The sequence below is a fragment of the Myodes glareolus genome, chromosome 7 (assembly GCF_982192425.1).
Source record: "Myodes glareolus chromosome 7, mMyoGla1.1, whole genome shotgun sequence".
Taxonomy (NCBI): Eukaryota; Metazoa; Chordata; class Mammalia; order Rodentia; family Cricetidae; genus Myodes; species Myodes glareolus.
The window spans coordinates 89,905,999-89,933,099 of record NC_142032.1 but is presented as its reverse complement, the minus strand read 5'-3'; the positions used below and the strand labels follow the sequence as shown (position 1 = coordinate 89,933,099).

Sequence of the window (27,101 nt, the reverse complement as noted above, 5' to 3'; positions counted from 1 at the left end):
AAGGAAGCATTTAAATGATACTTTAAAACATTCACAAACATTGTAATTTAAGTTCCAAAAATTTAATACTGTCTTTCATCATAAATATCATTATTTAAATAAGCTCCATGTATTAAAAAGTGCCTTTATCTCTTATTTGAACTTACAAAAGAGTGAAATACTCTAGTAAACTACATGTACCAGAGTAGAGTTTATATGGAATACAAAATTTGCGCCTTCTGTAGTCTATTTTATACCTGTCTGTTACATTGGTGAGATAATGCTGAGTAGCTCCTCTGGACTAATAAGAAGTAATGAATGGGTGCTGGAGCGATAGCTCAGAAGTTAAGAGCACTTGCAGTTCTTCCAGCGAACCCAGGTTTATTTGCAACACTCCTGTTGGATGACAGCTTCAAGGGATCTAGGGAGCTAGGGGGTCTGAGCACCTATTGAGATTTTTGCAGCAAAATGATGGACAGCTGAAAATTTGAAAATCTGTACCTACAGGGATCTTTTGAGTTCTGATGGCAAACTTAACTACACCTGAATATTAAATCTTCACAGACACACACACACACACACACACACACACACACACACACACACACACTACAATCCTTTAACACTAAAACTGTGGATTTTATATGCTACCCAGTGTATGAAAACCATATGAAAAATTTTCCACTTGTGTAAGTTGCATTTCAAGACCAATCCATCAGTGCTTATGGTATTTTTTACAAATAGCTGTCCTTTCTGGAGCCTCTGTAGACCACCGAAAATCAAGCTATCTTTCTCAGATTGCTATTCTCCTTTTGGTAATAGTTCCTAGATTATTAATGTATTCCGGTGCATTTTGAAAACTGATCATGGGAACTAAGTTACAACATATTGTACTTAGTGCCCACTGATGATCGGCTTCCTTTATCCATACTTATGACTTCCTGGGAAAGTTTCTGGTACCAGCTAACTGAAGGAGGACCAAAAGGCCAGGCTTGCTGGTGAATCTTAGTCTGTGCCTTCTGAAAGTAGATGAATAGAGCTTTATAGGCTCGGACCGTGGAATCCGTGGGCTGGATAATAGGAAAAGTTAAAATTTACCAATGAAAAGTGTGTTAAGCAACAAGTCTTGCACACTTGGTCTAGAAAGAGAGACGTTTAAAGGAAAGGATCTGTACTCATTTTTAGTCAGTAGCTAACAGCTTTAGAAAGAAAAGGAGTAGAAATTTGTCCAGAAGGAGTTCTAGGGGTGTGTGTATAGAACTCAGTGGGCACTGAATGATGGATATTAGCTTTGTCGTGTCTTAGTTAGAGTTTACTATTACTGTGAAGAGACACCATGACCACTGCAACTGTTGTGAAGAAAACATTTAATTGGGGTGGCTTGCTTATAGTTTCAGAGGTGCAGTCCATTCTCATCATAATGGGGAACATGGCAGCCTGCAGGCAGGCATAGTACTGGAGCTGAGAGTGCTACATCTTGCAGGCAACAGGAAGTCAACTGACTGTCACACTGAGGGAAGCTGGAGAAAAAGAGACCTCAAAACCCACCCCCATTGTGACACACTTCCTTCAACAAGGCCATACCTCCTAATAGTATCACCCCTTTGGCGGCCATTTTCTTTCAAACCACCGCTTCTTCTCTATTTACATACACACACACAGACACGCATGCACGCATGCACGTGCACAACACACACACACTTACACAACCTAATTTTTGTAGAACCTTGACAAAGAAAATTACCTAACAGTATTTGCTGTGGCCGCTTTCAGTAATCAACTGAATGAAGTGCTGTCTTCCCGTGCTTATTATCATTCACGTGTGTCTTCCGTCATGGTGTGTGTGTCCGCCCCCGTCTACCCCAGTTACCATTCAGTAGGCTTAGAAATACAACACAAAGATAGTAGGAGTAAGGTATATGTATGGGCTCCAGGCAATTAATGAATTTTTATTTCATTTTGCTTTTTACATTTTTGTTGTTTATTTTTCATATTAACACAGTACCTACATACCAAAGATGGTCCTTGAACTCCCAAGTGCTGGCATGTATAGGCATCACAATTCTTAACTAACGTTTTAGTTTAATAGGGATATATTTTGCCATTTGATTTTTAAAACTTAAGAGGGAACCTATAATGAATATAATACAAGAAAATGTTCAAGCTATTGACTTGATATTTATAATTAGAGTCTTTTTAGTAGCAGTTTGCTTACTACATAATCCATGTCCATATATTCATTTTGGTTTTACAATTGTTTTTAGAAGTGTTAGAGTACAGTTTTCTAAAACTTAGTATAGAGTGAAAACAAAAACAGTATGAAAATAATGAACACTTTAAAATTACATAATTTAAAATTATTTAAAATATATTTTGCAATTTATTCAAATGCCTTTAGCAGAAATGATAGCCCGAACATGTAGACTTGGCTAATAAACAAAAGGGGCAGCAGATGAGGTGCTGAACCAGAAGCACTCTGAGGGAGACCATACTGTTTCTGCAGGAGGAGACAGGAGAGTGCTCCCTGAGAAGCTCTCAGTGTCTCAGGCCGTTTCATGTTCAGGCGTTTTGTTCTGTTCCATTGTAAAGAACTCTGTGGGAGGGAAAAGAAGGAAAAGAAATTGTAATCAAGGCAGCATATGGAATAATTTTTGAGGATGAGAGTTGAAAAGCAGTGTCTGTGTTGAGGAGCTTAGTGTAGTGATATATTAAATTTCTACATGTTATATTGTTTTTATAATCAAATTTTATTTTTAGGCTTTGTCCTGTTAGATCCTTTTCTATGTCTATTATTTATATTTAAAATTTTTGTTAATTTTTTATTGAATATATTTTGATCATATTCTTTCCCCTCCTCTAATTCCTTCTAGCTCCTCCTCACCTCCTCTCAAAAAATTGGGGAAAACAACAACAAAAAATAAATAAAAAACTTAAAAAAAGAAAATTAGACAAAAAATAGCAACCCCCCCCCCACACCTCAAAATATAGAATCTGTTTTGTGTTAGTTAGCTACCTTTGGGCATGGGGCCTGCCCTCAAGTGTGATTGATATACAGCCACTGACACGCCACTGGAGAAAATTGATTTTCCTTTTTCCAGGAGGTATCAGTTGCTTGGTCTTCTTGGTTAGGGATAGTATTTCGTGTCCACTTCCCCTTCTTGGTGCTAGGATTCTATATGACTACTATATTTAGCTCTTTAAAATAAATGTTTAGAAAATTTAGAGTTTCTACAAATTAATTAGCCTGAGCAAGAAAGCATCATCTTGGCACCAGAATTCTCTAATGGCCTGCAAGATAAACAATGGGAAAAGTAGATTCTTTAAGTCATCCGCGTCTATTTAAGTTCAACAAATTAGTACTGATTTGGGGAATTCCATCCTTAGCATAATTGTCAGGAAGTTACACCCTAATGCTGGTTTGCTGCTTCTTGTCATACAGATTCCGATGGTAGACTTGGTTCAGGACAGATTGCTTACATTTCTTCGAAGAGTTGCTCTATTCCAGATGAGAGTTATGGCTGCCTGTCTTCAAACATTCCCGCTTTAGAATTGATGGCTTTGTATGTGGCAGCTGCCATGCACGATTATGATCACCCAGGAAGAACAAATGCATTTCTAGTGGCGACAAATGCACCTCAGGTGGGAAAGAAATTTTTAGAAGCTTAAGAATAATTCTGAGAATTTGTATTTCCCATTGCAAATCTCTCCGTAGTCCATCCTTCCTGTGAGTCATGTTACCATTAGACTCTTCATTATAATTAATTCATGAAAACACATAATGATGAATGCTAAAGGAATTTGGGAAAATCAGTTTCTTCAGCTATAAAAAATAGTTTATAAAATAATTTCATGTTTCATTAATTCAAAATCTTAATAGAAATATTTTTGTCTTTTATCAAATCAGTAAAACTCTGGCTGGCTCTTTTTCCTTCTCATTTGGTCCATGGTGTAGCTAAAGTTAAAATGGCCAAGAATATCACTCAGGGTTATCTTCTTCCCATCTCTCTCCTAATATTTGTCTTGACAATGTGACCTTCAGTCTTTTATATATAAATTTATTAGTCTACTGAGAACTTTTCCTTGGGCTGGCGAGATGCCTTACCAGATAAAGATACCTCCCACCAAGCGTGACAACCTGAGTTTGATCTCTGAGATGCCTACCCATCTGATAGAAAAAGAGAAGCAAGTGCCACAACCTGGCCTCAGACCTCCACACATGTGCCATGGCATGCACATGTATCCCCAAACCCACATATACAGATATGCACATACAAATGAGATAAAAAGATCTATACTAATTTATTTTGGTGTAATTTTTTGTATGGAAGAAATATAGCTGATAAAGTATCAAATTCTGTTTGGGTCACTTCACAGTTTAAATCAAGTAGTATGAACTCCCAACATGAACAATGTACTACAATAACTTTAAACATGAGGTCCTGGAACTAAACATACCGCCTTTCGAAGAATTTAATATGATTTAAGATGTTGGTGTAGGAGATTGCTGCAATGTTGTATGTGTGTTTCTAACCATATGCCTTACATAGGAACTTGTTACTATTTCTGATGAATTTCCTGTCTTCACATTAGCATTCTGTTTTAACTTTAGTTCTTACCTTTCATTATTTGTAGCCATTTTCTGTTTATCTTTTTACTTATCTTCTTCAAGCAAGCAGGCCAACGGTTTTAAATGTAGGGGATAAATCCTTTTAATATCAAGTTGAATGATGTAGGTGTGTGTGTGTGTGTGTGTGTAACACACACACACACAGAGAGAGAGAGAGAGAGAGAGAGAGAGAGAGAGAGATGGATTAGGGGGAACATATAATTTATTTCTCTGTTGAGACTTAATTCATGGCTCATGTTTTCTATAGTCAGATTCTGATAACTTTAAATGTGATTATTGATATGTGTTTGCTTTATAAGTATTATTTGGGAGAAACTACCTACCCAGGGATACATATTTGCAGTTTACAAGGTCAGTGGTCACGTTGCTTTTGGACCTGTGGTGAGGAGTCTGTAGTGAAGCAAAACTCTTGTGTCAGGGCAATCAGCATGTGAAAAAATTGGAGACTGGCATACCACAGTCCTTTCCAAGGGCATGCTCAGTGACCTAAGTCTTGAATTTACCTCGAGGTAGGAGAAAGCTGCCTGGACAGATTGAGTTATTAATATGGGTCTCAGTACTCAGACTAAACAGTTCTCAATACAGAAGTGTAGTAGGTGGCACTTAGCTAGGAAACAGACCCCATTCACATCCCCAGAGTTTCTCCTCAGTCAGAGACTTGGCTCTTTACAGCACAATTCATTCTCATAGCAACAGGTGACGTGGTCTTTCCTCAGCCTGTTCTTAGTGTCCCCATGTATTTGAAGTTTCTAGTATGGAGATTATATATAGATTCTGTTCCTGATTCTGGTTTTTGCTTCCATTTTATTTCTCTTTAGTAATTTCCAAGGACAGTTTGCATAGTAAAGGAACTGGAAACTTACTTTTATTTTACTGCCCTGACTCTGAGAGATTTTAAAGCCAGCTAACTAGCTTCAGAAAATACTTGAACAGTATGTTAAAATGTTACTGTGTGTATGTGTGTGTGTGGGGGTGGGTGCATGTGGGGGATAGAGGACAAATTTCGGGATTTCCAACTGTGCGCTCCAGGGATTGAACTAGATTATGAGGCTTGTGTAATTAGCACTACCTGCTGAGCCATCTTACTGATCCATGAACAGTGTGTGTTTTAATGACCTGGGAGTTTCATTACTTCTTTCTGATATGATGGAACTATTTTGATAGCTTATCGATCTTCATTATAGTAAGCATGAATTTTTCAACACTGTTAAAGTTGTCCCCTTATGGAGTCTTTGGAGTAATGTCTTTTTAGGGGGATTTATGATGCTTAGAAGTCTCTGAAGATTGATGGGAGGCTTTTATGTGGGTCATAACAGCTTAGATCATTCCATTGCGTAATGTGATCACATGAGCATGCAGGTGTGCTTACATCTAGGCATTGATGTTCAGATAGCAGGTATAGGAATCATGCTCACGTATGTCTCACATGGTACTGTTCCCTCTGTTTTTGTGTCTTCCTTTCTGATTAGGCAGTAAGGACCAGAAAAACACAGAGTTTTGTTTCTGTTTCTTAATCCCTGACCTTTAACATAACTTGACATGGGCTTTTTAAAAAATAATAATAATAATGATAATTACTGCTGTAGTAGTTTTAAAAATGTTTTAGTTTTTAGAGATGGTAGAACCTTTAGAAATTTGATATTCTACTGGTTATGAATGTGCCTCAGTGTTTTCCACTGGTGTGAGGGTAGGGGAAAGCAAGCTCATACTGTTGAAACCAGGATATTTGTGGTCTTACCTATTTTATGCTTATTTCTCACTACTTAGAAACTGTGTCAGGAAGGGAATGCAGAGTCTGCCCTCAGACACAGGGATCGCTGGCTTATCCTGGGCCACTTCTTCCCCTTTAGTTAACTCTGTGTTGGCTACAAAATAGAGCTGTACCCCAACCCTGTTTTATATCCCAATGGATTTATTATCAAAAGCTTTACAAAATGAATGTTTACTTCAAAAGTACTTTTCCATCACCTGGGAGGAAGCATGATGTTGCAGAGTATTTGAGAACAGTCTTTTAGTTTAGATCTGATGGAAAGGTGAAGGAAAGGTGTCCTTAGCCTCTTTGCACTGCATTCTACTTATTTGTAAAACCATTACAACCTTTAATCATAGATATTAACATCCTGGAAACATGCCTCGTTTGTGGTAGGTACTCACTCTTCTGACCTGTTTTTGACATTAAGTTATTAAAGTTCCTATGTGTAAGATGCTTGTCTCATTTTTTTTATTCTTTTTAGGCAGTTTTATACAATGACAGATCTGTTCTAGAAAATCATCATGCTGCATCAGCTTGGAATCTTTATCTTTCTCGCCCAGAATACAATTTTTTGCTTAACCTTGATCATGTGGAATTCAAACGCTTTCGTTTTTTAGTCATAGAAGCCATCCTTGCCACAGATCTCAAGAAACATTTTGACTTCCTTGCTGAATTCAATGCCAAGGTTTGTTACGTAAAGTAGTGCCTGATTTTGAAAAGGGAAATTGTTGTTGTTAGTGTTATAGATGAAAGGTGCTTTTTGATATTAAGTTGGAATTACATTACACATGAAGTAAGAGTAAATAACAGATATAAAGAATTTTTATTATTATAGCACTATGCCTTAAAATACTGTGTTTGCTATGCTTTTTTTGACAAATAAATGAATTTTATTGTAGTTTTTTAAAAAAATTAACAAACCAATTATATCCAAAGTTTTTATAACAGAAGTTGAGTTTACTCAGTGCCTCGTGAGACATTTTATGAAATTAAAGTTGTATTTCTAAGAAGCCTCTTTTATATTAGTAATTTTCTACTGCTGACCTCGCTGAAGGGCAGTTTCTCTTTTCTTCTGTTTGACAAGGATTTCCTCATCCCCAAACTGGCATGTGTGTGTAGTCACTGTGCTGTGGATTGAGGAAGATCAGCTCACAGCGCCCCCTCAGAGAATTCATACTCCCTGTGCCAACTGGAATCACTAAACTTCTCTGACAACAATGATAGTGGCAGTGAGTTCCATGAAGCAAAAAAAGTTGAGGGCTATTGCTTTACTTTCTTGAGAGAATTATGCCCTGCCCCTCTATTGTTCTCTAGCAGGAAACTTCTGATTCCTCAGTTTTTATTTCCAAGAGGAAATAAAAAGCATACTAAATTTGCCTATCTAATAATGATAATTGCAGTTACTTAAACAATTAAGTAACTTAATTAAGTAAATTAAGTAAGTCAATTAAGTAAATTAATATTTACTTAGCCTTTATTATCAGCCAGGCACTCTTGTTTATTCATCTTTGTGGCAGTATTTGACAAAATTACCATCTCCATCACTTCTTTATAGAGGAAGAAATGGATTTGAATAGGTTAAATGCTGAATTAATATCCTTGTGAGTTAAGCTTTAGACCGTGGAGTATTTCTTTTTCTTTCTTTCTTTCTTTTTTTTTTGTTTTATTTCTTTTGATTTTTGAGACAGGGTTACTCTATGTAACTAACATTCCTGGCTGTCCTGGAACTCGCTCTGTATGTCAGGTTCGCCTCAAACTCACTGAGATCCGCATTCCTCTATCTCCCAAATACTGAAATTAAAGGAGTGTGCCACTGCTGACCAGCTAGAGTTAAGTTTCTAAGACTCGTGTCTTTGAACTGTATCTGCCTGGCAAAGCTAGAACTGATTTTTCCTTAGCTCTTTTAAGTGACCTTTCTTTAAGGTAGAAATAGCTACAATTCTTATGATTTATAGATTCATGTGTACATATATTTAATACACATACATACATATATATTATTCTCTGTGATAATTGCAAATAATGAAACCAAAGCTGATCATCTTTTAATAGAAAGTTATACTGTCTTTGAAACCAAATCTTAATACTATTTCAGTGGGACATTTTACCACGTAGAACTACATTACAGCAGATTCTGATTTTAAGGAAGCATTTCCTGAAATTTCTCCCTGTTCTTTGGACAGGAAACAATTTTATGGTAATTGGTAAAAAACAAACAAACATTGGAAACTTCTTGTGACTCAGAACCTGAAACGATGCTCTTTTGTTCAAAATAGGCCAATGATGTAAATAGTAATGGTATAGAATGGACCAGTGAAAACGATCGCCTCTTAGTCTGCCAGGTGTGCATCAAACTCGCAGATATAAACGGCCCAGCAAAAGCTCGGGATCTACATTTGAGATGGACAGAAGGCATCGTGAATGAATTTTATGAACAGGTAAGATGAAGCATGAGATTGGTGGGATTCTGAAGATCTGCCATATGAAGAAAGCACCTTTGGGAGCTTCAGTTGCTGCAGGAAGTGTACGAGTTGTCCTGAAAGAATTAAACATTGAGTGTACCCTGGCTCTTTGTGGTTTCTCAACTCTACCTTTGCTGCTAATTTTTTTTAAATTTTATTTTATGTGTATGGATATTTTGCCTGCATGTATGTCTGTGCACCATGTGTGTGCCTCGTGCCTATAGAGGACAGAAAAGGGCTTCAGATCCACTGGAATTGGAGTTACAGATGGTTGTGAGCTGCCATGTGGATGCTGACACTTGAACTCAGGTCCTCTGAAACAGCAGCTGGTGCTTTTAACAACTGAGTTAAACTACTGCTAACATTGTAGTAGCAAACAAAAATATATAGCTTATTACTTGCCTGGAATAAGGTGATTGTACTCTTAGCTGAATAGATAAGGACAGACTACAATTTTCAAGGTCACTTTCAAACTGAGAATCTATAACTTAAAACAGTTGATTCCAAATGAAGTAGTTTCCCCCCTCAAAATAATATTTTTATTAATTATTTGGGAATTTCATACAATAAATCCTGATCATACTCACTTCTCGTTCCTTCCAAGTTACCCTCCCACCTTATGCCACTCCACAAACAAAACAAACAAAACCCCCCCACCAAGTCCAATTTGTGTTGCTTTTCTACTCATAGGAGCATGGTCAAACTCCCAGTGTCCGGAAAACTGAGAATGAAAGACATTGAAGGCTTCTGAAACAACCCTCCCCCCAAAGAAACAGTCTAGATAGGACTGTATTGAAGAGAGTTCTTAAAAACTGATAAAGATGCTGAAATATAGCATAACTCTTCATGGTTGATCCCTTCTGATGAGGATTGAGGAAGGACCAAATGACGTAGTTCTTAAGTTATTTTATAGTCTTCTCAGAACATATTTAACCATCTAAAGACACTTTCAAGTCTGTTGTAGAAAGACTGTCTTTGCATTGGAAGCATCCATGGGATAAAACTTGACAGAAAATAAAGGATAGAAGTGAAATCAAAGTAGATACTCAGTTGTTTTCAAAGACTTGAATTATAAACGTGCTACTTTTTTTTATATCTTTAAAAATCTTGACTTTAAAAGATTTTTACCCATTTGCAGAATCTGTGCTATTTGCGGGTGGGGGTGGGCGGGTTGTTCCCCATAATGTAGGTGAAAACTGATTTTCCTACAAGCTTCAAGTTTCATTATCTTGAAAATATCAAATAGCACCCACTTATACCTCTATTTCTTTGGAGTCCTTTACCCTAATAGCCATAAGTATTGAAGATATTTACATAGTTAGAGCTTCTGTGTGTAAGAAAATAGGAGTAATAAAACTGAGTCTGTCTGATCATGCGCACTGACCCCATGCTGTATTATAAGAGGTACAATGTCTTTTACCTACGTTTAGAGTTATATAATACCATACTGTGTAACCTGTTATTGAAACTGCAAATTACATTATAATTTTAAATTAAGTAAATATAGCCATAAATATAGTAATATAAGTAAATATAGTAATATATTAATATGTTATATTATATCCAATATATTATATTACATATATTACTTAATATTACATGATATGATTATATAGTCGTAAATTAATATATAATGTGTTACATATTATATATCATGATATGATATATTGCATATATATTACATATAGTAATATAAGTAAATATAGTCATAAATTAAGTAAATATAGTCACTCCAAATCAAATAATCTTGCTTTAATGTATTAGTTATAAACTATTAATTGTTGATATGGAATGTTGCAGGTTAATAGTAAAATTGTTAGTATTTACTTAAAAAATATGTATATATACATACATACATATATATCTATCTTCCCTGTCAGTTGTTCTAGTTTGTATAAACAGAATATCAGAATCCAGTTTTGTTTAAAATTTCTCAAATGGAGAAAAGACAAAATAACATTTTTTTTCTTGTACTGGTAGTTGATACAGGTCTCAGGAACCCCTGTTAAACATGTGCCCATCAAGCCATACTCCATCCTAACAATAATCACAGTCATTAGTGTTTTGTGTAAAGATTATTTTGATGTAGACTGTGTTTTTAAAACCTCAAGATTCTGGGTGTGGTAGTGCACACCTTTAATACCAGCATTTGGGAGGTAGAGGCAGACAGATCTCTTCGAGTTCAAGGCCAGCCTGATCTAGAGAGTGAGGTCCCAGACAGCCAGAGATATGTAGAGAGATCCTGTCTCAAAGCACCAAAAAGAAAGAAAAGAAAAAACTGCAAGATAATTTTAACAGTAAACCTTAATGGTTGTACTTTTGGTAGTTAAATGTAATTTTTTTTTTTGAAATGCTCAGGGAGATGAAGAAGCAACCCTTGGTCTGCCTATTAGTCCCTTTATGGATCGTTCTTCTCCTCAACTAGCAAAACTCCAAGAATCTTTTATCACTCACATTGTGGGGCCCCTGTGCAACTCCTATGATGCTGCTGGCTTGCTGCCTGGTCAGTGGATACAAGCAGAAGAGGATGATGATACTGAAAGTGATGGTGATGATGATGATGGTGAAGCATTAGATTCAGATGATGAAGAAACAGAAGACAATCTAAATCCCAGTAAGAATGGAAGGAAACTATATTTTCTTTAATGTTATTAACTACAAATATTCTTTAATTTGGATTTAGATTTTTGCATCTGCGGTACAGATATGTTAACTTCTGTCAGAGTGTTCAGATTCAGTAGTCAGGCTTTGGATAACTGCCGTGTGCTACTTCTATAGCACAACGGGGACTCTTAATTATGCTGTCCTCCAGCAGCTGCTCACCTGACCTTCTCTGAAGTGAGTCCTAGCAGTTAGACTCCTCGTCTCATTCTCTTCGAGTATCTGAACAGCGGGGAGCACCACTTCAACGAATCAAAACAGTGGGGAGAAAAGGAGAATAAGCCCCTGGCTCTGAGAGAAGAACCAAGGTTTTGATATTAAGAATGAGTCATATAGCAACATATTTTTCTGAAAAAGACATTTAGTGGAAAATTTTTTAAAAATTGTCTTTGAAACTTAATGAAATTTCACTTCATGTTTATTTTAAAGTAAGATTTAAATTACATCTACTGGGCACTTTTTTCCTAGTATACTAAGAATCAGAACTATAACACAATGAGAGTTGTGCTTTTATCTCTTGGAGGTACTTCTCTGTAGATGCTGTCCTCCAACCAGTGCTCTTCCTGCTTCAGACACAAATGCCTTGTGTTTAGGGCTAGTAAAGCAGAGAATAACCTTATGCCAACTTGGGGTTAGTTGACTGGTTTTTCAGAATATGTAATATTCACCGGAATAGTAGCAATTACTTTTAGTTTACTGCATTAAAACATTACAAAGTTGAATTTTAACTTTGGATTGTTAAGATTTTCATCTTAGATTTCAGCACTATACTCCCTCCAACCCAGTATTCTCTGGACCTCATCTGTTAGTTTCTATACAGAACAACCACTGTCACTCACAGCTTTGTTTGTCTGTTGTTCTGTTAGGATGTAAGCTCCATAGTGTGGATAATTTTTTTTCTTACTGTTCACATTTATAGCCTTAGAGCTTGCAAAACTACTTAGACTAGAGTGGACTCTTAGGCATTTGTGGAATGAGCGATTGAATTTTATTTGCTTTGATATAAATGTCTGTTTTCAATTTCACAGAACCCCAGAGAAGGAAAGGCAGGCGGCGGATATTTTGTCAGCTAATGCACCACCTCACTGAAAACCACAAGATATGGAAGGAAATCATAGAAGAAGAAGAAAGGCGTAAAGCAGAGGGGAACAAACTGCAGGTGGAGAGTACCTCCTTACCTCAAGCAGATGAGATTCAGGTCATTGAAGAAGCAGATGAAGAGGAAGAGCAAATGTTTGAATAGAAGAAAGCTTGTTTTGAAGAAGCCTGGGGTCTGGTGCCCGGGGTTAGCAGTCATTAACTGACCATTCCCATGTGGACAGGCCTTAATACTGTGAGAGAATCCTTGCTGCCCTGGCAGTTCTCACTCCTAAGCACTTTGATCACAAACTAGAGTTGGCTGCAGCTGACATGTGTTGCAAAGCCTTTCCTCCAAGCCTTCACTGGGTGTAAACAGTTGGTCATGATGCTGCTTTGCTGGGCAGTCTGCTCTTTACTTTTCATGGCGAGGGAAGGCTAAAACGGGAAATTCAAGAGACTTCAGCTTTCGAAGTGGCCATAATGCTTTTTATGAAAACAGGATTCATCTTGTATTTCCAAATATATCTTCTATGTCTTTGTTTTGGGGTCGAGAAAACAAACCTCTGCCTAATACAAAAAGGAATTTATTGTGGTCTTTCTGAGTGATTTCTGCTCATGGCAGTACACTGTTCAATGTGGTTCTCCCAGCTTCATCCATGAAGGACTGAGGACCTTTGTTATACTTAACAAAATCCAGGTGCATCAATTTCTGATGCTTTTTATTGTTGTGTATAATCTACTTGTGTGTTTTACTTCTGCCTAAAGTATTCAGGTTTGCTGTGGACATCAGAAGTCTGAATTCTAGTCTTACTGATTTTGTTCCATGGTTGAATTTTAAAGGTGTTTAACAATGAAGGAACTTCATTCTTTAGTCAAAACTGTTCTTATTTTTATTTTTGCTCAGGATAAGTAATTTTAAATATTTAGTTATTATAAACATGGCATAGATTTGCCAGGAAAAAAACCATTTTCCTAATATTGATGTTACCTTTTATAAAATGAGCAACATTTTAATTAAAGCCAAGAGAAAGGAGATAATCTTGGGCCTTAGTGCAAAATCAAATGAAACCAGTCCCATCAAAGACCTTGCCTAAATAATTGGTTATCTTTAGATATGTGTCTTAGGTGTCTTGTAGCCTTAGGTGTCTGGTTATAGAAAAATTGGTATTTTTCTTTTGTTAATTTCTTTCTGATCCAAGAAAACACGACAGAGATGACTCATCACTATGTAATAATATTAGAGCTCCACAGAAAACTGAATTCTTAGGTGAAGTAAATGATGGGAATACATGCTTAATTTTTACATAAAAACTATAAATAGTTCAATAAATAATTCCATACAAATGCATATAAATACCTTACTAAGAAAACAGACCACATTTATAATGTTTACATAACCTCATTAGAAAGTGGCTATGTGCCCTAGTTGTGAAAAATTATTGAAATTATACAAAGCAACCAAATTATACCAAGATGGTAAAATGTTTTCTCATTACTCTTGAAGACTGTACAATATTTTGGAGCCATTCAACTTGATACATAGTTAACTGTCAGTTTCCATAGTAGTTCCTATAGATTGTGATGCTGGAGTTTCCTGCCTACCTAAGGTATTTGGGTTGTCTACAAGGCTGCAGTTAAAGATCTGTTGAGTACTGGGGTTTTTGATCCCGTAGATATCATATTTAATGAATCACTACACTTTATTTATTAAACATGTTGAGTGTTGAGTTCCTTCCTGTCACTTTTACTACCACACCCACATTTGTAAATTGGTTCCACCATATATTACTGAGTAATAAAACTTTAACTGATAATATATTGAATTTGCGTTTATATACATTCTGTGTGTATATTCCTCTAAAATATATTTTATGTCCTATGCAAATGTATTTATTCTGTTGCTTCCTTTCTTACAGAAAACAGTATACATGTGTGTTTAAGTTCATACATGTACAGGCATGTATTATGAGAAACAAGTCTCTAAATATTGTTACTTACATTTTTTATTGGAGTAATTTAGTTTTAAATTCTGTTTTGAAAGAAGTACATTTTACTTTTACTAAAAATGTTACTAGAAACTCATTTGAAAATAGTTCTTAAATTATTTAATCCTTGCTTAGTAAACTAAATCAAAAAATCCCCCCCAAATTAAAATTATTGAAATTACCCATGTAAAATTTTAAGTATTGTGATTGAAAGTCATTAATGTGACAATATATCAAAAAATATACATGCTCCTGCTAGGTGGAGTCCTACTTGAGGAATTGTCTTAAGCCTTATAAGTCTTGTGTGCGGTATGCTGAGGATAGAACCCAGGGCTGCTTGTCTGCTGTGTGATCACTCTGCTATTCTACAGTACCTCCAGTTCATAGTTCTTATTTTGCTTACTATAGGATCAGATTAATTTTTATTAGGATTTTATCACAAATCTGCTCTGTAAATTATTGTTATAAATATATAACTGAAATATCTATGTGCTTTCTAACATATTTTTTTTCTCCATAGAAACCTATTTTTGTCATTGTTATTTATTTGATTATTTGAAAGCTGTTTCCAGCTACTCTTACCTACTTTCCTCTTGGTATTGACCTTACCTGCTTATTTTTTACAAAAGTCTGGCATTACTTAAGTAATCAAAAATTCTCTCTCTGAATTATAACTCATAGAAACAAACTTTACAAAAGAGGTAAGTAGAGCCAGTTGGCTCCTTTATTATAATTGCTGGGCCACTATGAACAGCTCTTAAATGCTTGTGGGTTAGCAGAGATAGGTAGGTCAGGAATGAAGTGGTTCTCTGGGGAAGGGAATGTTTTACACAGAGCACCGAAGAATTCAGTTAGTTTTGATATGATTGGAGTAGAAGAGAAACAACCACAAACAGAGGCCAGGATAGGGGAAATCATCTCCACATTGGACAAGCCAAGAGTTTTATGCTGACTGGAGTAGAGGGGAAGAAGAGGGACTGATTAGTGAGAGAGGGTGGTTAACAGTCTCTTCTAAAGCATGGTATGGCATTTAAGTTCCACTCTTTTAAGGAAATAAGAACCAGAGGACTTTTGATCTGAATGAAATAATTTTTTATATGGGGATCATTATCACACGATTTTGAATTGTTAAAAAGTTGTGGGTGATCATTGTTGGGTTTGAACTTCTGCCCTCAGCCCCAACAGACAAGACAGCTAAAACTTGTCAGTGCTATATAATCAGACTGAAACTTCAAGAGAATAGAGTCCCAACTTCTGTTTTGCTGAAAAACAGATTTTAGTCTGAGTGAATTGAGCACAGTAAGGAAGTCTCTCGTGTTTTCACCTAGAACAAAACAAAAGGAAAAACTAACCCTGTTAATCAATGCTTTTCAATTGTTCTCTTTCCGTATTCCCACCGTACAAAAAACCCATTTGCCACATAGTCTAGTAAGAGAGCGCTTTGTATATTTTTTTAGACTCAAGGGTACTTTGCTTTATATTTGACAGATAAAAACCTATGAGATATGTAACTGAATTTGTTATATAATTTTTTTCCTTTGACATTTCTAATTTTTGCTTTTGACAGAGTGGAAGAACAAGATTTAGAGACAGGGAGACCTTGTGGGTTTTGACTAGGATAGGTTGTAGAGTAAAAGAGAAATTAATGGTCTTGAGATTTAAGACAAAGAATCAATTTCTTTGGTGATTAATTGGATTTGATATCAAGGAGGGTGACAGATTTCTGATTTGGAAACTCAGTCTGAGACAGAATACCTGAAAAAGAGTAGATTTTAGATGCAGTTGAGGGCAAACAAATTAATTCAGATTGAAATTGAATAGAAGGGTTTGATATATTCTGGTGTAATTCAATGAGTTCAGAAGAGAGATAAGGACTAATAATGTCTGGATTCACTTGATATTGACAACTACAAGGTAGAGTCAGAATAAGAAGAGTAATAAGACTGGGTTCAGAACTGAAACAACTACATAGAGAAGGAGACTTCTAAGATAAAGTAGAAAAAGAAGAAAGGGCACAATCAGAAGTCCAAGTAAATGGATCTTTCAAGAAGGAAACCTCAGGGCTGGTAAGAAGACTCTGCAGGTAAGAATACTTACTACTAAGCCTGAGGAACTGTGCCTGATCCCCAGAACACACACAGTGGAAGAAGAGAACTCCCACAACTTTTCTTCTGATCTCCATATGTACAATCTCCATATGTCTCAAATAATTTTTATAAAACATGATCAGTAATGTATATTACATGCTGTCTGAAGATAAAACCATCATAATAATATGAAAATGTTTTGATTTTAACAAGAATGGCATCACCTATATTGTTTGCAAAAGGAATTTTGTTGTTGTCATGGGACATATGCCAGAATACTTAAAACATGTTGGAGATACAACAAGGTGGTGATATTATGAGGGATTAAATAATGTACCTTCCCATCACAGGGCTGTTCTGAGAGAAATGTTATTCTGAGTTTTACATATTTTACCAGGTTATGCTGAAGTAGCAGGTTGTCCATCTTTGAAAATACTCTCTCCAGGAGTTCTTTGGTCTTCATGGCTTGATTGAAGAGAAGAATTTTAGAATGAGCCAATATGCAGAAGAGTTGGTGTTTATTAAAGAGAGATTTTAAAAATAGATTTAAGCACTGGGGTTAATTGAAAGGCACCCAACTCAGAGGAAGGAATAGGATAGTCAATGTGATTGGGCTTCCCAAGGAAGATTCATGCTTGCTTGTCCTAGGAGATGTCATATATATTATTACAGTTGTTTTCATGTTACATCTCAAAGTATTAAGAAACTCCCCACCTCTCTTTTACAAATGGGATTATAAGGTGGCCCTGGAAGTGCTTTGGATGGATTTATTATCTAATAAGATAAAAACCAGGGATTGTAAGGATTACACAGAATTTGAGTCATATCCTTTACTATAAATGGGATTTCTTGTGAGATTCCCAAGAAAGTATTTTTGCAGCTGGTAAAATAAAAACTTCTTAAAAAGTTACACCTTAAGAATGGTTCATTGTTATTTTAATAATATATAGGGTCTGAACAAGAGATAACTTGGCAGTTAGAAGTTTGTTCTGTTCTTGGAGAAGATCTGAGTTCAGTTCTCTGTACTGACACTGAGCAGTTCACATTACCTATAACTCCAGCTTCAGGATTTCTAGTATTGTCATCTGGCCTCTTGAGCACACAAACACACTCCCACACGAACACATAATTAAAACAGTGAATCTAGGGCTGGAGAGATGGCTCAGAGGTTAAGAGCACTGACTGCTCTACCAGAGGTCCTAGTTCAATTCCAGCAACCACATGGTAGCTCACAACCATCTATAATGAGAATGGTGACCTCTTCTGGCATGCAGGCAGAATACAGTATACATAAAACAATGAATCTTTAACGAAAAATCATATACAAAAAAGGGTCTCTGTGTTGGTCATTTTTGCAGTGAACATTCTCATGCTAGAATTCTTGACTTCCTGACAATAGGCTTTGACCAGACTCAGATGGCAATATCTTGTGTTTGGAGTGACTTGATACTGCTAGTGTCAACATTTCTAGCCATAGTTTTCATAAGAAAGGAAGTCAGGACCGCGAGGGGTGCGTTCACCCACTGATACAAGGGGACTGATCTAATGAGAGCTCACCAAGGCCAGCTGGACTGGGACTGAACGAGCATGTGATCAAACCAGATTCTCTGAATGTGGCTGACACGGGGACTGTCTGAGAAGCCATTGATAATGACACTGGGGCTTGTTTCCTCTGCATGTACTGGCTTTTTGGGATCCTAGTCAGTTTGGATGCTCATCTTCCTAGACCTGGAGGGAGGAGGGGGGAGGAACTTGAACTTCCCACAGGGCAGGAAACCCTGACTGCTCTTAGGACTGAAGAGGGAGGAGGAGAGGGAGTGGGGGGAATGGGAGGGTATTGGGAGGAGGGGAGGAAGTGGAAATTTTTATAAATAAATGAATAAATAAAAATGTATAGTTTTTAATTTTGGACACATTCATTGCTACAATTAAATACAATGTAATTCTAATTAACTCACAGTTGCAAAGGACTTTTTGGCTTAGCAAACAAATTGACTTTTGTCTCAGCTTAATTTTCTTTATAGAAATCCTAGTATGATTGTTGCTCACATGTCAGGAATGTTATGAGAATTGATTGCTCTAGTGATCACTAAGACACTCTTTGTTAGTAGAGGTATATAATGCTTAGTAAACATAATTCTTTATCACTTTATTTGGTTAACAAAATAATTCACACACAACTGTGCTTTAAAAGCTTGTCATTTAGAATTTGTGATTTTGTATGACTTGTTGAGTATGATTGGTAATATAAAATTAAATCTGAAAGTAAAATGAAGTGCTGTTTATAAATATGCATAGCACTAGAAACTCTGCCAACTTGTAACTGTCACTGATTTGTGGGGTGCTCAGTGACAGTGGATGAGCACATCGCATATGGATTTGTTCACAATTACACATTTAAAATACAAAAACTGTAAACATACGAAAAATGTTTTTGTATTTCAATATGGAGTTTGGACATGATTTGAAAGTAATATAGTCTCATGTATCACAAAATGTTAATCTTACTCCTCACCCACTTAGTGTAGAACCATTTTTAGCTTATAACCCATGTGAAGTAGGTAGCAGGCCAGATTCGGAATAATTTGATGACACTTGATCTAAACCTGTAAGGTGGAAAATATTTATTAGTTTTATTTCTCTCTTGCCTAACATTAATTTCTGCCTGCCTGAAAGTGGTAATTTCTTTAGAGGTTATTAGGATTTTTTTAACTTTATGTTTTTGTTTATTTTCTACTTTTAAAAATTGGGATGCTTTATTTGCAACATTTCAGTTTTTATTGAAATAGGTGTTTTGGAATTCTTTCCCCGGAATATTGCCTTGAATGTATTGTATAGATTCTTATATGGAGAGTTTAAATTGTCTTAAGGACTCACATTTTTATTTTTCCCCTTTTACCAAAGGTTATTTTACAACAAAAATTTAGGATTTAAGACAAATTTTGTTTTCTAGTTTTATTTTGTTTTTAAAACCCACCTTTACATTGTATCACTTTCAGAGAATAGTATACATACTATTTGTATATTTGGAACTTAGTGAAGTTTAATTTCGATATACTATATGCTTAATTTTCAAGACCTTTACAAGACACTTGTAAAGACTGTATGGAACTTGATAAATACTCACTAGATCTGCCTTGCTGCTGATGAAATATCATTCTTCTGTATTCCGTGTGTCCACCTGTTGATGTATATGTGTTTGCATGTGGAATTGTAAACAGAGACTACACTTTTGTTTCCCAGCTGTCCAGAACTGAATAATCACACAGAAACTATATTAATTACAACACTGTTTGGCCAATGGCTCATACATATTTCTAGTTAGCTTTTATACCTTAAATTAACCCATTTCTATTACTCTATTAATCGCCACAAGGCTGTGGCTTTTTGGTAATGGTCTGGCATCTTTCTCCTTAGGTGACTACATGGCATCTTCCCTGACTCTGCCTACTCTCTTCCTCTATCTCTGTTAGGATTTTCCACCTACCTTTATTCATCAACCAATAAAAGCAACACATATACAGAAGGACATCCCACATCATCTCCCCTTTTCTGTCTAATTAAAAAAGGTTTCCACTTTAACAAAGTAAAATTATATATTCAAAACAGTTATCAAGCAAGAATTATGCTTAACAATATTTAATCCATTTACATTTGGTAAATTAAGTAAAATACTCTATCATCTAGTTTATCTTTGTGAGTCTAAGGTTTTATATCTAATTTATCTTTTATCATGACTAAGGAAAAGTATAACTATAACTATCTGTCTTTAATTCCATCAAAGATTCAAGAAGGATATAATATAACCAAAGTAAACAAGAAGTGCATTGTAAGCAACTTCCAAAGTTCTAGAAATGACAGAGACATCTTGTTGCCTGGACAATCCCTTGTATACCAGATCTCTCCAAGAGTTTTATCATGAAGGGGTGTTGGATTTTTGTCAAAGATTTTTTCAATATCTGATGAGATTATCATGTGTTTTTTTTTTCTTTCAATTTGTCTATATGGTGGATTACATTGACAAATTTTCATATGTTGAACCATCCCTGCATCTCTGGGTTGAAGCCTATTTGATCATGGTGTATGATCTTTTTGATGTGTTCTTGAATTTGCTTTGTGTGTATTTTATTATTTTTACATAAGTAGTCATGAGGGAAATTGGTCTGTAATTCTCTTTGTTGAGTTTTTGTGTGGTTTAGGTATCAGAGTGACTGATTATGTCCTCATAAAATGAATTTGGCAATGTTCCTTCTGTGTCTATTTTGTGAAATAATTTGATGAATATTAACAGTGGTCTAAATTCTGTGCTAAAACTATCTGGCTCGGTGGGCTTTTTCTTTTTCTTTTTTTGAGGGGGTTGGAGGACTTTAATGATTGCTTCTATTCTCTTAGGGATTATAGTTCTATTAAAATTGTTTATCTGATCTTGATTTAACTTTGGTGAGTGGTATCTCTCAAGAAAATTGTTCATTTTAGATTTTCCAGTTTTGTGGAGTACAGGTTTTTGAAGTATAACCTAATGATTCCTTGGATTTCTTCTTTGTTTGATGCTATATCCCCCTTTTTGTTTCTGATTTGTCAATTTTGGATATTCTATCTCTGTTTCTTAGTTTGGATAAGGATTTGTCTATCTTGTTGATTCTTTCGAAGAACTGACTCTTTTGTTGATTCTTTGTATTGTTCTCTTTGTTTCTGTTTTATTGATTTCAGTCCTAAGTTCATTTCCTGCCATCTACTCTTTTTTTTTAAGTAAATTTTATTAAATTATAAAAGTTTCCATTTTCGCCCACCCTCCCACTCCCCCCACTCCCCCTCCTCCTCCCTCTTCGTCCCCCAGGGCAGTCAGGGTTTCCTGCCCTGTGGGAAGTTCAAGTTCCTTCCCCCTCCCTCCAGGTCCAGGAAGGTGAGTGTCCAAACAGACTGGATCCCCAAAATCCAGTATATGTAGAGGAAACAGATCCCAGTGTCATAGTCAATGGCTTTTCAGAAAGACTTCGGGCCAGCCACAGTCAGAGAATCCGGCCAAATTCCGAGAATCTGGTTAGATCACGTCCTCGTTCAGTCCCAGTCCAACTGGCCTTGGTAAACTCTCATCAGATCCGTTCCCTTGTATCAGTGGGTGATAGCATCCCTCGCAGTACTGATTTCGTTTTTCATGTTCTTCCTCCTTCTGTTCCTCATTTGGACCTCGGGGGGCTCAGTCCGGTGATCCAATGTGGGTCTCCGACTGTATCGCCGTCCTTCGCCAGATGAAGGATCTATGGTGATAAGCAAAATATACTTCAGTATGGTCATGGGCCACGGCCGATTCAGGCACCCTCTCCTCTGTCCAGAGAGCAATCTGGGGGATCGCTCCTTGGACCTGGGATCCCATATATAATCAAGTCTCCTGTAAACCCTAAAATGGCTCCCTTAGTTGAAATATATTCTTCCCTAATCCCATATTCATCCTTCCTCCCTCCCCCCCCCATCCCCGGCCACCAAGCTTTCCCCGTTCCTCCCCTACTCCCTTCTCTCTAACCCTCTCCCCTTCCATCGACCCTCCCACCCCCCCATGCACCCGAGGTTACCTGGGACTCTTGTCTATTTCCTACCTCCTGGTGGATAGCTAAATAATCTTCATCAGGTTCATCTTCTTATTTAGCTTCTCTAGGATCACGAATAATAGGCTCAAAGATCTTTAATTATGGTTAGAATCCACTTATGAGTGAATACATACCGTGTTCCTCTTTTTGAGTCTGGCTTACCTCACTCAGTAAAGTGTTTTCTATTTCCATCCATTTGCATGCAAAATTCAAGATGTCATTATTTTTTACCGCTGAGTAAAACTCTAATGTGTATATGTTCCACACCTTTTTTTAACCATTCTTCTATTGAGGGGCACCTAGGCTGTTTCCAGGTTCTGGCTATTACAAATAGTGCTGCTATGAACATAGTAGAACAAATGCTTTTGTAGTATGTTAGGGAATCTTTAGGGTATATTCCCAAGAGTGGAATTGCTGGGTCCTGAGGGAGGTTGACTCCCAGTTTCCTGAGAAACCGCCACACTGATTTCCACAGTGGCTGCACGAGTTTGCATTCCCACCAATGGATGAGTGTTCCCCTCACCCCACATCCTCTCCAGCATAGGCTATCGTTGGTGTTTTTGACTTTAGCTATTCTAACAGGTGTAAGATGGTATCTCAAAGTGGTTTTGATTTGCATTTCCCTGATCGCTAAGGAGGTTGAGCATGACCTTAAGTGTCTTCTGGCTATTCAAAGTTCATCTGTTGTGAATTCTCTGTTAAGTTCAGTACCCCATTTTTTAATTGGGTTAATTAGAGTTTTAGTGCCTAGTTTCTTGAGTTCTTTGTATATTTTGGAAATCAGACCTTTGTCTGATGAGGGGTTGGTGAAGATCTTCTCCCAGTCAGAAGGTAGCCTTTTTGTCCTACTGACAGTGTCCTTTGCTTTACAGAAGCTTCTCAGTTTCAGTAGATCCCATTTATTCATTGTTTCTCTTATTGTCTGTGCTACTGGGGTCCTACTTAGGAAGAGGCCTCCTGTGCCTATATCTTGTAGACTACTTCCCACTTTCTCTTCTATCAGGTTCAAAGTGGACGGATTAATGTTGATGTCTTTAATCCATTTGGACTTGATTTTTGTGCATGGTGATAGATATGGATCTACTTTCATTTTTTTTACAGGTTGACATCCAGTTATGCCAACACCATTTGTTAAAGATGCTTTCCTTCTTCCATTGTATACCTTTAGCTCCCTTGTCGAAAATTAGGTGTTCATAAGTTTGTGGGTTAATATCTGGGTCTTCTATTCGATTCCATAGGTCGACTTCTCTGTTCTTATGCCAATACCAAGCTGTTTTCAATACTGTAGCTCTATAATAGAGTTTGAAGTCAGGGATGGTAATGCCTCCAGAAGTTCTTTTATTGTATAAGATTGTTTTGGCTATCCTGGGTTTTTTGTTTTGCCATATAAACTTGATTATTGTTCTCTCAAGGTCTGTGAAGAAGTTTGATGGGATTTTGATGGGGATTGCATTGAATCTATAGATTGCTTTTGGTAGAATTGCCATTTTTACTATGTTGATTCTCCCAATCCAAGAGCAGGGGAGGTCTTTCCATTTTCTGGTATCCTCCTCAATTTCTTTCTTCAAAGACTTAAAGTTTTTGTCAAATAGGTCTTTCACTTCCTTGGTTAGAGTAACCCCAAGATATTTTATGCTATTTGTGGCTATCATGAAAGGTGATGCTTCCCTGATTTCCCTCTCTGCTTCTTTATTCTTTGTGTATAGGAGGGCCACTGTTTTTTGGAGTTGATCTTGTATCCTGCCACGTTACTAAAGGTGTTTATCAGCTGTAGGAGTTCTTTGGTAGAGTTTTTGGGGTCACTTATGTAAACTATCATATCGTCAGCAAATAACGAAAGTTTAACTTCATCCTTTCCAATACGAATCCCCTTGATCTCCTTATGGTGTCTTATTGCTATTGCTAGAACTTCAAGCACTATATTGAAGAGGTATGGAGAGAGTGGACAGCCTTGTCGCGTTCCTGATTTTAGTGGAAAGGCTTTGAATTTCTCTCCATTCAGTTTGATGTTAGCTGTCGGCTTGCTGTATATTGCTTTTATTATATTTAGGTATGATCCTTGTATCCCCAGTCTCTCCAACACCTTTATCATAAATGGGTGTTGAATTTTGTCAAATGCTTTTTCAGCATCTAGTGAGATGATCATATGGTTTTTTTCTTTCAGTTTATTTATATGATGGATTACATTGATAGATTCGCGTATGTTGAACCAGCCCTGCATCTCTGGAATGAAGCCGACTTGATCATAATGGATAATTTTTCTAATGTGCTCTTGGATTCGGTTTGCCAGTATTTTATTGAGAATTTTCACATCGATGTTCATGAGTGAGATTGGCCTGTAATTCTCTTTCTTGGTTGTGTCTTTGTGTGGTTTTGGTATTAGGGTAACTGTAGCTTCATAAAAGGAGTTAGGCAGTGACTCTTCTGTTTCTATATTGTGGAATACGTTAAGGAGTATAGGTATTAGCTCTTCCTGGAAGTTCTGGTAGAATTCTGCATTGAAACCATCTGGTCCTGGGCTTTTTTTGGTAGGGAGATTTTTGATAACAGCTTCTAATTCTTCGCGACTAACAGGTCTATTTAGATTGTTCACCTGTTCTTGGTTAAACTTTGGTATATGGTACTTATCTAAAAAAATGTTCATTTCTTTTACGTTTTCCAACTTTGTGGCATATAAACTTTCATAGTAAGATCTAATGATTCTCTGAATTTCCTCTGTGTCTGTGGTTATGTCCCCCTTTTCATTTCTGATCCTATTAATTTGCATGTTCTCTCTCTGCCGTTTGATTAACTTGGATAGGGGTTTGTCAATCTTGTTGATTTTCTTCAAGAACCAGCTTTTTGATTCATTGATTCTTTGGATTGCTTTCTCTGTTTCTATTTTGTTGATTTCAGCCCTCAGTTTGATTATTTCCAGTCTTCTAGACCTCCTGGGTGAATCAGCTTCTTTTTTTTCTAGATCTTTCAAGTGTGCTGTTAAGTCTCCAATGTGTGCTTTCTCCGCTTTCTTTAATTGGGCACTTAGTGCTATGAACTTTCCTCTTAGCACTGCTTTCATAGTGTCCCATAGGTTTGAGTATGTTGTGTCTTTGTTTTCATTAAATTCAAGGAAGAGTTTAATTTCTTTCTTTATTTCTTCCTTGACCCAGGGGTGATTTAGTAGTTGACTGTTCAGTTTCCATGAGTTTGTTGGCTTCCTGGGGGGAGCATTGTTGTTGAATTCTAATTTTAGTCCATGGTGATCTGACAAGACACAGGTAGTTACTAATATTTTTTTGTATCTGTGGAAGTTTGCTTTGTTACCGAGTATGTGGTCAATTTTCGAGAAGGTTCCATGAGCTGCAGAGAAAAAGGTATATTCTTTCCTACTTGGGTGGAGTGTTCTATAGATGTCTGTTAAGTCCATTTGATTCAATACCTCCAATAGGTCTCTCAATTCTCTGTTTGGTTTCTGTCTGATTGACCTGTCCATTGGTGAGAGAGGAGTGTTGAAGTCTCCTACTATTAGTGTGTGTGGTTTGATGACTGCCTTGAGTTCTAGAAGAGTTTCTTTTACATATGTGGGTGCCTTTATATTAGGAGCATAGATATTCAGGATTGAGACTTCCTCCTGATGAATTGTTCCAGTTATGAGTATGAAATGTCCATCTCCATTTCTTCTGATTGATTTTAGTTTGAAGTCGATTTTGTTAGATATTAGAATGGCCACGCCCGCTTGTTTCTTAGGTCCATTTGCTTGGAAAACCTTTTCCCAACCCTTTACTCTGAGTAAGTTTCTGTCTTTGTGGTTGAGGTGTGTTTCTTGTAAACAGCAGAATGTTGGATCCTGTTTTCGTATCCAATCTCTAAGTCTGTGCCTCTTTATAGGTGAATTGAGTCCATTGATATTAAGTGATATTAATGACCAGTGGTTGTTGACTCCGGTCATTTTTTTTTTTTTAGGTAGTAGAGTGTATGTGTTTTTCTTCTTTGATTTGTGCTTGTGAATGGTCGCTAGATGTTCGAGTTATTGTAGGTCGTGTAGGGAATGTTGGATTCCTTCGGTAGTGATTTTCCTTCTAATATTCTCTGTAAGGCTGGATTAGTAGCTACGTATTGTTTAAATTTGTTTTTATCCTGTAATATTTTGTTTTCTCCGTTGATAGTGAACAATAGCTTGGCTGGGTATATTAGTCTGGGTTTGCATCCATGGTCTCTTAGTTTCTGCAGTACCTCTATCCAGGATCTTCTGGCTTTCATGGTTTCCATAGAGAAATCCGGTGTAAGCCTGATAGGTTTACCTTTATAAGTTACTTGACCTTTTTCCTTTGCAGCTCTTAAAATTTTTTCTTTAATATTTATGTTTTGTGTTTTGATTATTATATGGCGCGGGGATGTTTTTTTCTGATCCAATCTATTCGGTGTTCTGTATGCTTCTTGAACCTTCATAGGAATATCGTTCTTTAGGTTGGGAAAGTTTTCTTCTATAATTTTGTTGAATATATTTTCTGGGCCTTTGATCTGCAGTTCTTCTCCTTCTTCAATCCCTATTATTCTTAGATTTGGTTTTTTTATTGTGTCCCAGATTTCCTGAATGTTTTGTGAAGAGAATTTGTTGGATTTGCCGTTTTCTCTGACCAGAGCATTTATTTTCTCTATGGTATCTTCAGAATCTGAGATTCGTTCTTCTATCTCTTGTATTCTATTGGTTATGCTTGATTCTGTAGTCTCCGCTCGTTTACCTAGGTTTTCCATATCCAGCCGGTTCTCGTTTTGTGTTTTCTTCATTGCCTCCATTTCAGTTTTCAATTCTTGGACTGTTTCCTTTACTTGTTTGATTGTTTTTTCTTGGTTTCTCAGGGTATCACTCACAGATTTACTTATTTCTTCAAACTTTTTGTTA

General features: G+C 36.6%; 1 protein-coding gene across 1 annotated transcript in view; it reads left to right on the top strand.

Annotated features, from left to right (window-relative positions):
- Positions 1-14,385, top strand: part of Pde3b (phosphodiesterase 3B) — a 121,379-nt gene extending 106,994 nt beyond the window's left edge. The window contains exons 12-16 of the mRNA XM_085692939.2: positions 3,419-3,618; positions 6,841-7,044; positions 8,636-8,797; positions 11,180-11,435; positions 12,511-14,385. Of these exons, the coding sequence (XP_085549065.2) occupies positions 3,419-3,618; positions 6,841-7,044; positions 8,636-8,797; positions 11,180-11,435; positions 12,511-12,725 (1,037 nt within the window). The 3' untranslated portion in view covers positions 12,726-14,385. The remainder of the gene's footprint in view (positions 1-3,418; positions 3,619-6,840; positions 7,045-8,635; positions 8,798-11,179; positions 11,436-12,510) is intronic.
- Positions 14,386-27,101: the final 12,716 nt, after the last annotated feature.